The following is a 12,670-nucleotide window of genomic DNA, read 5'->3' on the forward strand; positions in this document are numbered from 1 at the left end:
AATAGTTAAGTATCTGTTGGGTCACGTCTATGTGCAGGAAGGCATTTCCAAAGGCATTTCAGTACAAGGCCTGGGGAATGCTATTCCATAGCAGAGATTACTTGTAGTTCTAAATATGCCTCCTTGTAGCTCCATTCTATTGACTTTGGCTTTTGAAGCAACTCATGAAAGTCTTGTTTGTAAGATAGTTAATCAAACACTTAAAGGCACATTTACAAACATTTAAGGCATGTTTATAAATTAGCCATTATATTTGTCTTTGGTCTGCACTTTTCCACACTAAACACTCTCAGGTTTTGAGTCCCTTCACGAACTTGGTTGACCTTATTAGTCAAAAGATAATGAACACGAATACCCAAACCCCAAATTCAGTCTGACTGACAGAGTGCAAGGTCATTACTTTTAATGCCCTGCTCATTCTGCGTCTACTAATGCATCCTAAAACAGGGTTGGGCTTTTCATAGAGATTTTTTAACCAAATCTGTGAAATTATAACTTGATTTACACTATAGTATATACATTTAGCCATCTATTCATTTATTTAACCTACTCATTCTTCCTTCCAATTAATTCCATCTTTCATCCATTTAATACAATCTTTCAATATCTTAAATTCTGCTGACTCATACATAATGTTGATCAATCCACTATTCCTGTGTCACTGAGGTTCGCAGACATTCTTCAAAAAGTGTCTTGGACATCCTCTCCTTGATCAGTAATTCTAACTTTCCAAAAATTCCTTCATATGACAAGGGCTTATAATATTTTAAGGCAAAATATTTTTAAAAACATGGTATGTGCATTTCAAAAAAAATTATTTAAGTCAGTGAAAGCTCTACAAATCAGAAAAGCTACACAGATGCAGTATGGAATACTTTACTCGAGAAAATTCTCAGTTAATTATGATATTTCTTTGACATGAGCCATTTCTATAATTTATAACATTACTTTAATCTACTGTCTTATAAACACATGGTCAAGGATACAGAGCCCCAGACCACAAGTCGGAGACATATGCTACATTTCTGACATGGATTTTGGTTCAATAAGTCTCCTGGAAGCTGTTTCTGTTTATTTCAATGTACGCACAGTCCAGTAACTAATAGCAACATTTTCATCCTGGACACGTAAGGGGATATTAGGAGCATTAACTGCACACCCCACAAAATAACAAACAGAATGTGTTATCCTAAATGGGCACTAAACTCGGTATTAAGACACCTGAGTTACAGCTCAGCTCTACATATTCAGCCACAGGAAAGCCGCTTAACCAGCCTGAATTTCAACGTCCTTCGTTTGCAAAGTGTTGACACTGGGCTAAATGACCTTTGAGGCTCTCCCTGCTTGTACAATTCTGCTGTGGGTTCAAAATAAAGTGAGCGAAAGCACTCAGGACCTGTCACAGTTAGCTACCTAGTTTTCCCTACTACCTGGCTAATGTGTGTTCACTCTGATATTTAACACCTGGACACTTCAAGGTGGCCAGCAACACTCTGAGAACAAAAAGGGAACCCTGCTGCCCAATCATGTGTCAGCAAAGAAGTAGTACTGCGAGGTACATGCATGTGCTCATGTATACACATGCATGTGCTCATGTGTACACAAGCATGCGCCCATGCATGGATGGAAGGTGACTAGCATGGAGACCACTAAGCAATCCATAATGTAATCCAATCTCCTATGGATTTCATTGCAAATTAATAGAATGAAAGAAAGTTCCATAAAGTTTACATGGTAATGAAACTGTTCTAGCAACTGTACACTACACCCCTATATTTCCACATAGCTAAATGGAGTGAGCAAGAGGTGGGTCAATGTATAACCTCACCTGCTGGGCTAATGAGCAAAACGTGGCCAAACAACTCAGGTTTCTAAAAAGCCAAAACTAGCCCTGACCAGTTTGGCTCAGTGGATAGACCGTCGGCCTGAGGACTGAAGGGTCCCAGGTTCGATTCCAGTCAAGGGCATGTGCCTTGGTTGCGGGCACATCCCCAGTGGGGGGCATGCAGGAGGCAGCTGATCAATGTTTCTCTCTCATCGATGTTTCTGACTCTCTATCCCTCTCCCTTCCTCTCTATAAAAAAATTAATAAAATATATTTTAAAAAATAAAAAAAATAAAAGCCAAAACTACTGTTGAGTCCATCCCAATGAGTTCGGTTAACCTTACCTTGACAAAAGGTGTTGTTAACCCTCTTATAGCCTTGTAGACATTCCATCATTTGGTTATATCCATGATAAGCTGTAAGAGAAGAAATAATTCTTTGTTATGTACTTAGTTTCAATTCTTACAATCCTAAACTATTATATGTGATAACCAGAGCCACTTAAGGCATTAGTGGTCTTACTCATTTCTAAGATACTAATTCAATGTATATAGTACTAATTTATTTCACATTATCCTTGTTTGTCAGTATACTCATATTTTGCATTAGATATAGTCTCAATTATTTGTCAGTAAATGCTGATTATGTTAAATGAGAGAATCATAAGACTTTTATATTTTATTCCAGTTATTCCTTATTTATATTACAAAGGATCGCTTCCTCCTCAATGACTGCTACAGGCGCTTGAATTTTCTTATTGTGGGTTTGGGTGACTACAAGCTAGTCTGCCCGGGACACTCCTGAGTTATGCCTGGTGTTCTAGCAAAGTTCATGAACAGCACTCCACTGCACTCTCAAAAGTGCCCCAGTTTACACAATGAATCATATGCTCGCCTTAATTGCAGGGTCGTGTAAGCTGATTCTTACTAATATGAAATCTGAAAAGAACAGGAGGTGAGGAGAAGAAGCTGGGATCAGTTGTATGGATTTATCACTCGGAAAACTCATCAACGATATGAATGCTGCAGTCACCCATTTACCAAAACCCTACTCGCTGAAATCTGACACTGTAAAGTGAAACCATGGTTGAAATAGCGTCATTTCCGGAACCACGGAGACCTAGGTTCTGCCCTGCAATAGATCTGCGATCTTGGGAAACAAAGCTTCCTGGGCTCCAAATGGCAACTCCGCGCAATGAGAATATCACCTCTATGGACCACGGCAGGGTTGTTGTGGAGTTTAGAGATATTGTATGCAAATGCCTGCAACAGTGCCTGATAAAGCACTCACTCAATGGCACGTCACTGTTCTTTCCTGAAATAAAGTATTCTTTATTAAAAAGATAATGAACAATAGGAAACGGGCCCTAATCAAAATAGGTTAGGCTACTAAAAAGGCCTGAAGAAGGAGTAAAAAAGGAAAGCTGAAGTAAAAAATAAATCTTCTGGAAAACAAAATTATTTTGCATTCTCAGCACTAATGGACAGGGTGAACATGTACTAGTGTTGTTCCTCTCCTCCTTCACTTTCTTTCATTGCCATATTTCCCCCCATCTTCAGATCCTTCAAATGCTAGAAAATGGATAGAGTGAGGAATCTGAGATTAGTGAGGAAAGAGAAGGGAGAGGTCCGCGTGGGGGGAGCGGCCCCGTTTACCTCCTTGACTGAACGTCTAGTCCTCGCCCATAAGCAAAGCCTGTGGAGCAGACTGCCTGCAGAGATTGTGGGCGCTCTGTCTGTGAACTGTTCAAAGGCAAGAGAGAGGCAAAGGCAGGGGGCGGAGCAAAGGATCTCCTGAAGTCTTCCTAAGCTTAGATTTTCTTCTAAAATCTCTTAAGGGACAAGCGACTTGCTCACGCTACGTACATTTTTTAATAGATTACAGACTATTTAAGGAAGTCACCTGCAAATTTAAAGTTTCACAGTAAAAACTGATCCACAGTGAAAGGTATTTTTGTATGTGGCTAAACAAAAACTTCAAACATTAAATAAAAGCCATTTGAAAACTGAGGTTTCGACTATTTTGAGTGAAAAAAAAAAAAAAAGACATGGAACACAAAACCATAGGATATAAAGCCAAGGGAAGTCTGTTCTCATCCAAAAGGGGTATGATTTACAGAGTAGTACCAACGCAGGAAAGGAAAGTTTCTAAATGGCACAGGAAGAATGTGACCCCCAGAGTGTTTCTTGGGAGTGAGTCACTTAGGCACAAACGAAGTGAATGTCGAGATGCTAATGGTTTACTCCATTCATAATCCACACTGCCCATCCCCAAGTGAATCAATCTCTTTAATTTTATAATTAAATGAGTCAACATGTGAATTCATTTCATCAGCCTTTAGTTAAAAGCGTTAGCAACTTTGTACGTACTTTCACATTCTATCTAACTTATTATCAACATTAAAATATAGAGCTATCAAAACCATATGAAGTAGATGAATTTACACCTAGATGGCACAATTCAAAAGGTCAGGAGTGGAAGTTAGGGATAAAAAAGCAAAAAACAAAAAACTATGATTCCCGTTACCCCTGATTGCAACTTTGGGGTGTGGAAAATAGAGAAGAGAGAAGAAACTAAGCAAAAGATAGGTCTTTCAGTGAAGAGGGACCACCACATTCAACCCACTTTCTGGAAATCCACATTGGCCATCATTTTTGAATAAGCCTAGAAAGTCCACTGGGGACATCCTTTCAGTACTCAATGTCCTTATTTATGTGACATTTTCCCTAAATGACAGTTATTAGAAAATTCAGTGGCTGTTTCCACAAATTGGTCCTCTAAAAGAAGACAGCAATGTCAACAGAACAGTGATACTAAGTGAAATTAACTTTAGGAGATTTAGAAAACACACAAGTTTGAGAGATAAGGAAGTCTAAATGAGAGACAATTATTTAAAACAAGTTATTATGATGGGAGAATAGTTTATAAGACAGACATAAGGAGCCACAGTGATTTCAAGGTGGCAGATTCTAGACTTAACAGAGAGGTTTCGAAAGCATTTGAGAATATCAACCAAATCAAATAAAAATTACTCAATTGAAGCAAATGGGAAATTCCTTGAAGTGTAAAATATTTTTTAAAAAAACTTATAAAACTCTTCAGTTATACAAAGCAAAAAAAGATGACTGAGAAAAGTATCACTTCCTTCCTTGGCAAAAACGAGATGAGTAAGTGTAAAAACACTCCACTTAAAACAAGTTACCTTTGCTTTTCTAAAAAAGTATTAAAAATCAGTTTTCCGGAATTAATTAATCTAAAAATAAAAACTATATTTGGGAAAAGGGTAACAGAAAGATGTGATTCTGAACTTATTCCAATCAATAGGTTCCGAAGAACAGATTTTATAGAATAATCAAAGCAGGTGGGTGTCAACAGTCATGTGACGGAGAACTGCGACAGTACAGAAGCATAAGTAAGAAGAAAAGGAGAGAGTACTGGGTTCTAGTTACTATCAATTGCTTTTTTACAATCATTTCTTCATTTGAGCTTTTTTCTTTTTAAGTGAATTTTGGAAAGTTAGAGCATAACAAAAACTACAACAGCAGTTATGGCTGTTAATAAAAACTTCATTTAAAAAATTTAACCTAAGAAATCACAACTGCACTGACTTTTTATAGGATTTGAAACATGTCATTATCATCTTAAAAGCTATCCTGTTTTCTCTTCACCTAAGAAAAGAGACCCTGTTTTATTTAGTCTATCACCTCTCAAAAGACTTTTTTAAAAATATGCAATCTGAGTGAAGGAGGCAACTCATAACTGTACGTATTAAAAAAAAAAACCAGAATGGGGCCAGAAAGTGGCTCAGATGGCTCAGATGGTTGGACATCGACCTGTGAACCAGGCGGTTGTGGTTTGATTCCCTGTCAGAGCAGGGGGCATGCAGGAGGTGGCCGATCAATGACTCTCTCTCATCAATGATGTTCCTATCTATCTCTCCCTCTCCTTTCCTCTTTGAAATCAATAAAAATATATTTTTTAAAAAACACACACACACCAAAAAAAACAAAACAAACAAACAAAAGAACCCCACAGAACGGGTATAAAACTTTTCTCAGACCTGTAAGGTTTCTGGAGGTGCAAATTTTTGCACGATGTTCTACAATTCAGTAAGAGTTCTTTGAAAGTTGAATGTCCCACCATTAAAACAGTGATCGTAAGGAAACAGATGTGCTCAAAGGAAAGAGGACATGTCACTTACATGGCTTCTTGGGGCATTTCTGGCATTTGTGAAAGCCCCAGGAGGTCCCCACGGTTCCACAGCAGTCCTCCTGCTTGGAGAGGCCAGGGAGCGCTTTGCCGCACTGCAATGATGGGGTGTGAAATACGCAGGTTAATTGAGTGCAGGACGCCCCACTCTAGAGCACTGCTGAGCTTCAGCCACATGATAAAACAGTCATGTGGTTATCAACAGAATTAGAGAGGGGGAAAACACCTCTAAAACTTCAAAACAGAACACCAGGACGGAGTTAAGACCACACTGAACTGAACAGGCATATTTCTAGAGCTTTCTGGCATTGTTAGTCTTATCAGAATCTGTCACTGTTCAGAGCGCTTTATAAAACTTACGCTTCCAAGCCCCTTTTTTCTCTTAATAGAACCTGAAAATGTAAAAGATCAATATAAACCTTTAAAATTTTAGTTTCAACTATCAGAGGATCATCAGGAAACAGCACTCCAAGGGCAGGGTAGGTGTGTAAACCTTGAGAATGTGGCACAGATCCCATCTACAAGGGGCTGTTGGTCTCCCTATAACGCCAGGTCCCGGGCAGGGAAAGAACAGAGAGGACAATACACGAAAGGCTCACTGGCTGAGCCCGATCAGCTCTCACAGCTCCAGCAGCGGCGAAGGCGCCAGGCCGCCAAGCGGACTGACCCAGGAGGTCAGCCAGGCTAGGAAGACACTGGCAGGTCTATACGAGACCAGGAGGCAGACGAGCAGGGCTGGAAGCCACTGACCAACGGGAGCTGCCCACTGTAAAGATCCATCTCATGACCTTGGTCAGCCACAGGAAGTCAGGGAGGCTGAGAGGCAGGGGTCTGAAGAGAGACCAACTCGGTGAGGTTGGGAAGGTCTAGGAAAGCAGACCCTGCTCTGTGTGCCGATCCTGGGCAGGGAGGACTACTCCACCCCTACTGTGCAGGCTAAGCCCACATCTCAGGGGTCAGTCCGTGGCCTTCATCTGCCTCAGCCTCCACAAAATCCTCTAGCGGTTTCAAGAGTCATCTTTCCAAAGACAAATCTGATCACATTCCTCCATGGATGACACACCGGCAGTGACTCCCACTGTCTGAAGGCTGCAAACGCCCTGGCCTGACAAAGAAGGTCCTTCCTATTCCTGCCTAAGACAGCTTTTCTGACTTTCTCTCTGCCCCCCTTCACCTCTCTACACCCATGCTTCAGGCATCCTAAAAAGACGACAGGTTTCTAAGCTGTCTTTCCGAAAGCTGTGCCTTCTCTTTCTGATGGCCCTCCCTTTTTCCTTTGCCCGGAGAAACTTTCTTATCTCACGAGCCCCAACTCTGAGTAACCATCACGGGAAGCCTCAGGTCTCCTCAGTTTTAGCAAGTTCCTCCCTCCTCTTTCCTCCGGCACTTTTCTCACAGTCCCACAGTCTCTGCAATGTGTTTTATTTGAATGTGGACGAATCTTATTTACCTTTATATTCCAGTGCACAGTGCATATCGCAAATGCTCAATAAATGCTCGAGGGAGGGAGAGAGGGAGGGAAGGAGGGAGGAAAGAAGGGAGGGAGGGAGGGACCAGTTGCCATCCACCCAGGCGAGCAGTGGCTCTATGAAAAGCAATGGAAATCAGCCAATGCACAGAGGCCGGCGAGCAGGACACTGTGGCAGCAAGTCGGGCAGGTGGTGTGCCTTCCAAAGGCAGCAGGGAGTGGACACGGTCACCTGGCAGCCTCCAGGGACGTCTTCTCTCCCACGGGCCCGGGCATGCTGCACTCCGACTGAGGCGCTAAGTGACCAAATTGAAAAGCAAAACCAGAGGTGGCCCAGCCCAGTTCATGAATTTTCAGTTACATCATAGCTTTGAAGCCATCAGTTGTGTGTTTGTTTGTGGTTTTTAATGATTCTGGCAGGATGTTGTGTACTCTCCAAAGCTGGAACATGGTGAGAGAGAGAGGGGAGAGCGAACACATGGACAAATGGAGAACCTGAGAGAAGAAACCCACAGACTGGCTGATTCAAGCAGCACCCAGACTCCTTCAGTTTAACCTCAGAGGCTGCCATGTGAAATGCCAGGCAAGGAAGAAGGACGAGGCAGCCATGCTCAGGCATACGACTAGGAACACAATGGTCACGTTAAGAAAAGGTGAAGGGATTGAGAAGTACAAACTGGTAGTTACAACACAGTCACAGGGATTTAGCTAGGGCATTAGGGAATATAGTCGATATACTGTAATAACTACGTATGGTGCTGGGTGGGTACTTGACATACCGGGGGGAACACTTCATGAAGGATATGACTGTCTAACCACCAAGCTGTGCACCTGAGACTAATACAACAGAATACTGAATACAAACTGTAATTGAAAAAAAAATATTTTAGAAAAGGACACAGCAGTCTCCACTGTGGCAATCTGCTGTCTTTCCAGTTTTATCCATCAGACTGATGTGAGACACCAGTGCACATCACATGTTGATCATTCTTGTATCAGGCTCTTCGGGTTCTTCTCTTCATCATGCAAAACTCTCAACACTTGCTGATTTTATATGCTCAAACATTTAGTAGCAGTTAAAATCCAATTTTCACATTGGATTCCGAGAATGTTTGACTTGGTACGGCGAAAATAAACCATGTCTCTCTACCGGGCCTCACAAAAGGTACCAGGTTTTCGTTACAGGACTCGGGCCGCTTTATCCCATGGCTTTGTTTTTGCAGGTCCACAGCCAAGAGCAGCACAAGCCTTCCCAATTGATGAAATAAACGGCCGTGTAGGTGGTACCAGACACTGTGTTTCTTCCCCAAACTGGGTCTGCACAGCATGAGAACAGGCTGCAGGGGATGAAGGCAGGCTTACAGCAAGGCACTAAGTTCTAGGTATGTACCCCTTTAGTGTTTGAGCTGTGAAGAGCTTTCAACATGTGGCCAGAAACTCCACCCGAGAGATCTTTGTGGACATACTCAGGGCTCTCGCACGAGACGACCCAATACCATAGGTCCTCCTGGATGTGGGAAATAGTTAGAGGAAATGAAGGCAGAGGAAGGGTCTTCTCTCCTCCATGCCGAAAGGCCACATGGGAGAGACTACATAGAAGAGGATGCTGGAATTCAGAGTCTCCTCTCAGACGGGAGGATTTTGCTTCTCCATGAGACATAATTACATGGACACAGACTGATTCTGCCTAACTACATTTTTATGCCCAGACTGAGGTGAGTTTTACAAGTGAAAAACACAAGTGGAATTTCTCCTATGTGAATCATTCACCACATTTTCAAAGAAAGCCAGTCTCTCATTTCACGGCATACCTTGTGCATAAGCAATCCAGGAGAAGTGTGCTACACTTACAACCCAAAGTTCAGCTATTTCAAGTCAGAAAGAAAATTCTATCCTGTCAAAGGGGCAATGCGTTTTAGCTCCCCCCCAAATTCATACAACTCCATGCTGCAGATTAGGGGACACCGAGTCCACACACCCATGCTAGGATTCTGCAAATGCATGACCCACGTAGAGCAGTGCAAAGGGAACAATGAAGGTTCTTGTGAGAAACCGCCTATTGTCTTCACTAGCAGAGAGGTTCAGACAGAGAACTGGGAAGGCTGGTGACCTCTGAGGTCCTAGCAAAGGTCAGAGCTGTGCACACCACCTTTGTTAATCCAGATAATGGTAGCTGAAGCAACCTCCCCACCTTTACTCATGTAAATCCTTATTGATAAAATAGTCTGTGTGTCACTGGAACCTCCCTGCCTAAGAGCTATGGGTGTATCCCATACCAATAAAAGCTTGGAGAGGCTTGAGCGCAGGAAGAAGTCCTTCCCCTTGTGTTGGATTTACCCGCCTGGCCCCCAATATTCCCAAATTATCTCCTGTCTCTTCTCTTTCATTTGTGTGCGGCTCCTCTTCCAGATCCTGAACCCTGAACAACTCGGGACGTGGAAAGGAAACATTTACCACAGGTTCTGGCAACCATGCCCTGTGGGTATCAATTAAAGGAAGTAGGAAAAATAAACACTACCTGTAGCCATGATGGCAGAGTTCATACATGTTAAAACGTGTTTCATGAAGCTAGTTACATGATGAAGTAGGACTAGTTACAAGTCCTATTAGTAGGACTTGCGGCTGCAAGTCACAGGAAGAGAGGACCCAACTCATTAAACAGGAAACCATTTCAACATTTAACGCCCCTCAACAATGGAAGATACTGACATCTTCACTCGGAGCACAGACTGAGTGAACACCTCTCAGGAATGCCCAGAATATAAAGCAGATGACTTCTATGGTGTATGCCAGGTCTAGGATTCTATGTTCAATATACTGTATACTGATATATATATATATGATTTAGGAAATGTAAATTAGTAGACACTAGAGCCAACCTCAAGTACCTCTGTTGCTCTCACATCTATAACAGGACCATGTCAGATGCACTCCTAACCACCTTTTTGTCTTACTTCCTCACTCATCAACAGCTCCAGAGATGCTCACTCCAGTCTGAGCCTTCTCCTACAGGATCATGCAAACTATATGGAGAAGAAAAAAACACACACAAATAGAGATACTCCTGACCCTGATTAACCAGTGCAGTGACCATGATTCTTAGAAAACTGGGTGCATGAAAATTACTCTTTGACCCTATTGTTATTATCTCCTTTAGCACCATGCCTCAGAAGGTGAAGCTATTCGAGAATCGTTAGAATTAGTTCACGAACATCCATGTTATAACACAAAATTATTACATTATGGTGTGAAAACCTTCAATTTTGAGTGGTTACGAATTAACAGACTGCAAGATTATGTGCTTTTCTAAATATTGACCTGATTGAGAATACTTATCAGTAGACTTCATCCTCAATTTTGGAATAGTGCCATAGTACTTTCCTGGTCAACCTGTGATTACAGATGTTTTTAGAGCTCCCTCTAAATACATAAGCTGGAATGATAGCTCGAAACTTATCTGTCAACCAAGACTTACAATTTTTGTTCATTAAAAACTCACCACTGGAGTTGCTTCAAACATGAACAATAACTTGAAGAGGTTGTGATCAATACTGGAGATTTAATTTTCATACCATAAAATTACTGGTACCTACAAATCCTCACTCTAGGAATGTTTGCTTACACAGGGCCAGGTTCTGGGAAAGGAAGATCCAACCATAGGAAAGATAAAGAAGAACTGAACTGACTCATTAGACCTGGATGTAAATCCCAGTTCTCTCTGATGAGCAGTGAGATGTTCAACAGATAGTCCAGCCTCTCTGTGCTAGTAATGACAATAATCCCAACTTCAAAGTACTGTAGTAATATTGATTCATCTCAAGGAGGGCTGCCTTTACCCCTCTGTGGAGACTAGAAAAAGGTGACCCTTTGGGATGCTTTCTGCACTAGGACATAGCATTTGGAAAGCAGCGTGTAGGCTGGCTCTCCATTCATCCCCTCAGCTCGTGTGCCGTGTGAATATAATCTATAAAGTGTTAAAGTGCTGGTGATTTGCATAATGAAATACTCTTATGAATTATCTTTCTCACATATATATATAAAAAACTCATTTTATTTTATTCTCATTATACAATGAAGGATAAAATATTTTGAGTTTGAATAAAGATTGTTTTCTCAAAAAGAATATGGCACTGAACCATGGAATAAATAAAACTTAAGATGTTAAAGCATACAGATTCTTTAAATGTCTCTAAAGATTACACTGAAGTTATACATGAAAGAAGAGAATGCTGATTCATTGCAACCCTTGCAAGAGTACACAGGACCATGTGTAGGCAGGAGCTGAAACAAGACAGTGACTCAACTGCTATATTGGGGAGAAAGAGATTCCAAAGAGATGGAACAACTCTAGCTACACCCAGGGCCCACCACCAACAGGGAGAGGACCCGGGTGAGCGGGTAGGAGGAGAAGGGCAGACAAAGGCAGGCCCAATACAAAGAACAGAGAATCAGTGGGGAAAGTCAGAGAATGAGCTGGAGCTGAACCATGAAGAGTTTTCCAGACTTGCAACTCGATTTGTAGTTGGGGATCAAAGGAGACAGGGAAAGGAAAACATCTAGTTTCTTTCCCCAAAGCAAAACGGTTTGGATTGCTTCCAATTTAATATTTGGCATCTTCAAAGTAATGGCAGACACAGAAATATTGATAAAGAAGAAAGAAAGGAGAAGATTAAGTGTTTTTATAAAAGTATAATTTTTATATCTGGTGATTCCCCTCAAAAGTAAAAAAAATAATTATTGGGATAGAGTATATCATTAACGGGGGGGTGGAGAAATTATATGTAAGGTAAACATGACCTATAATCATCAGAGGACAAAAAAAAATGAAATTGAGTAATTATCAAAGGCTCACTGATTCTTCTCAAATAGCAGAAAGGACTTAAGTTCAGCATAAATGATCCCTTTTTTTTAACAAGACATGTTCTAACACAAAGCAAACACCGGGCGTCTCCATGTTCAGTGGAGTCAGTGCTTTATGAATGAGAACTTGACCTTTCCACACAATCACGTTCCCTGTGGGCCCCATAAAAGGAAGTGTACAGATAACAGTAGCTGAGAAAATGACAAGACATAGCTTTTGAAGTTGGACCAACATGGGTCCAATTACCACCTACATGGCCATGGGCAAAATTCTCAACCTTTGCCTACTTCCTCCTCAATATAATGGA

The 12,670-nt window shown here is 41.5% G+C and overlaps 1 protein-coding gene across 14 annotated transcripts in view; it reads right to left on the minus strand.

Moving 5' to 3' along the window:
• The window catches only part of LTBP1 (latent transforming growth factor beta binding protein 1), a 342,667-nt gene that overhangs the window by 137,313 nt on the left and 192,684 nt on the right, over window positions 1-12,670 (minus strand). For all 14 annotated transcript variants that reach the window (XM_059660163.1, XM_059660160.1, XM_059660158.1 and 11 more), the window contains 2 exons: window positions 6,027-6,129; window positions 2,170-2,241 (listed from right to left, as the gene is read on the minus strand). In XM_059660163.1, coding sequence (XP_059516146.1) covers window positions 2,170-2,241; window positions 6,027-6,129 — 175 coding nt within the window. The remainder of the gene's footprint in view (window positions 1-2,169; window positions 2,242-6,026; window positions 6,130-12,670) is intronic.

Source organism: Myotis daubentonii, chromosome 12, assembly GCF_963259705.1.
Source record: "Myotis daubentonii chromosome 12, mMyoDau2.1, whole genome shotgun sequence".
NCBI lineage: Eukaryota > Metazoa > Chordata > Mammalia > Chiroptera > Vespertilionidae > Myotis > Myotis daubentonii.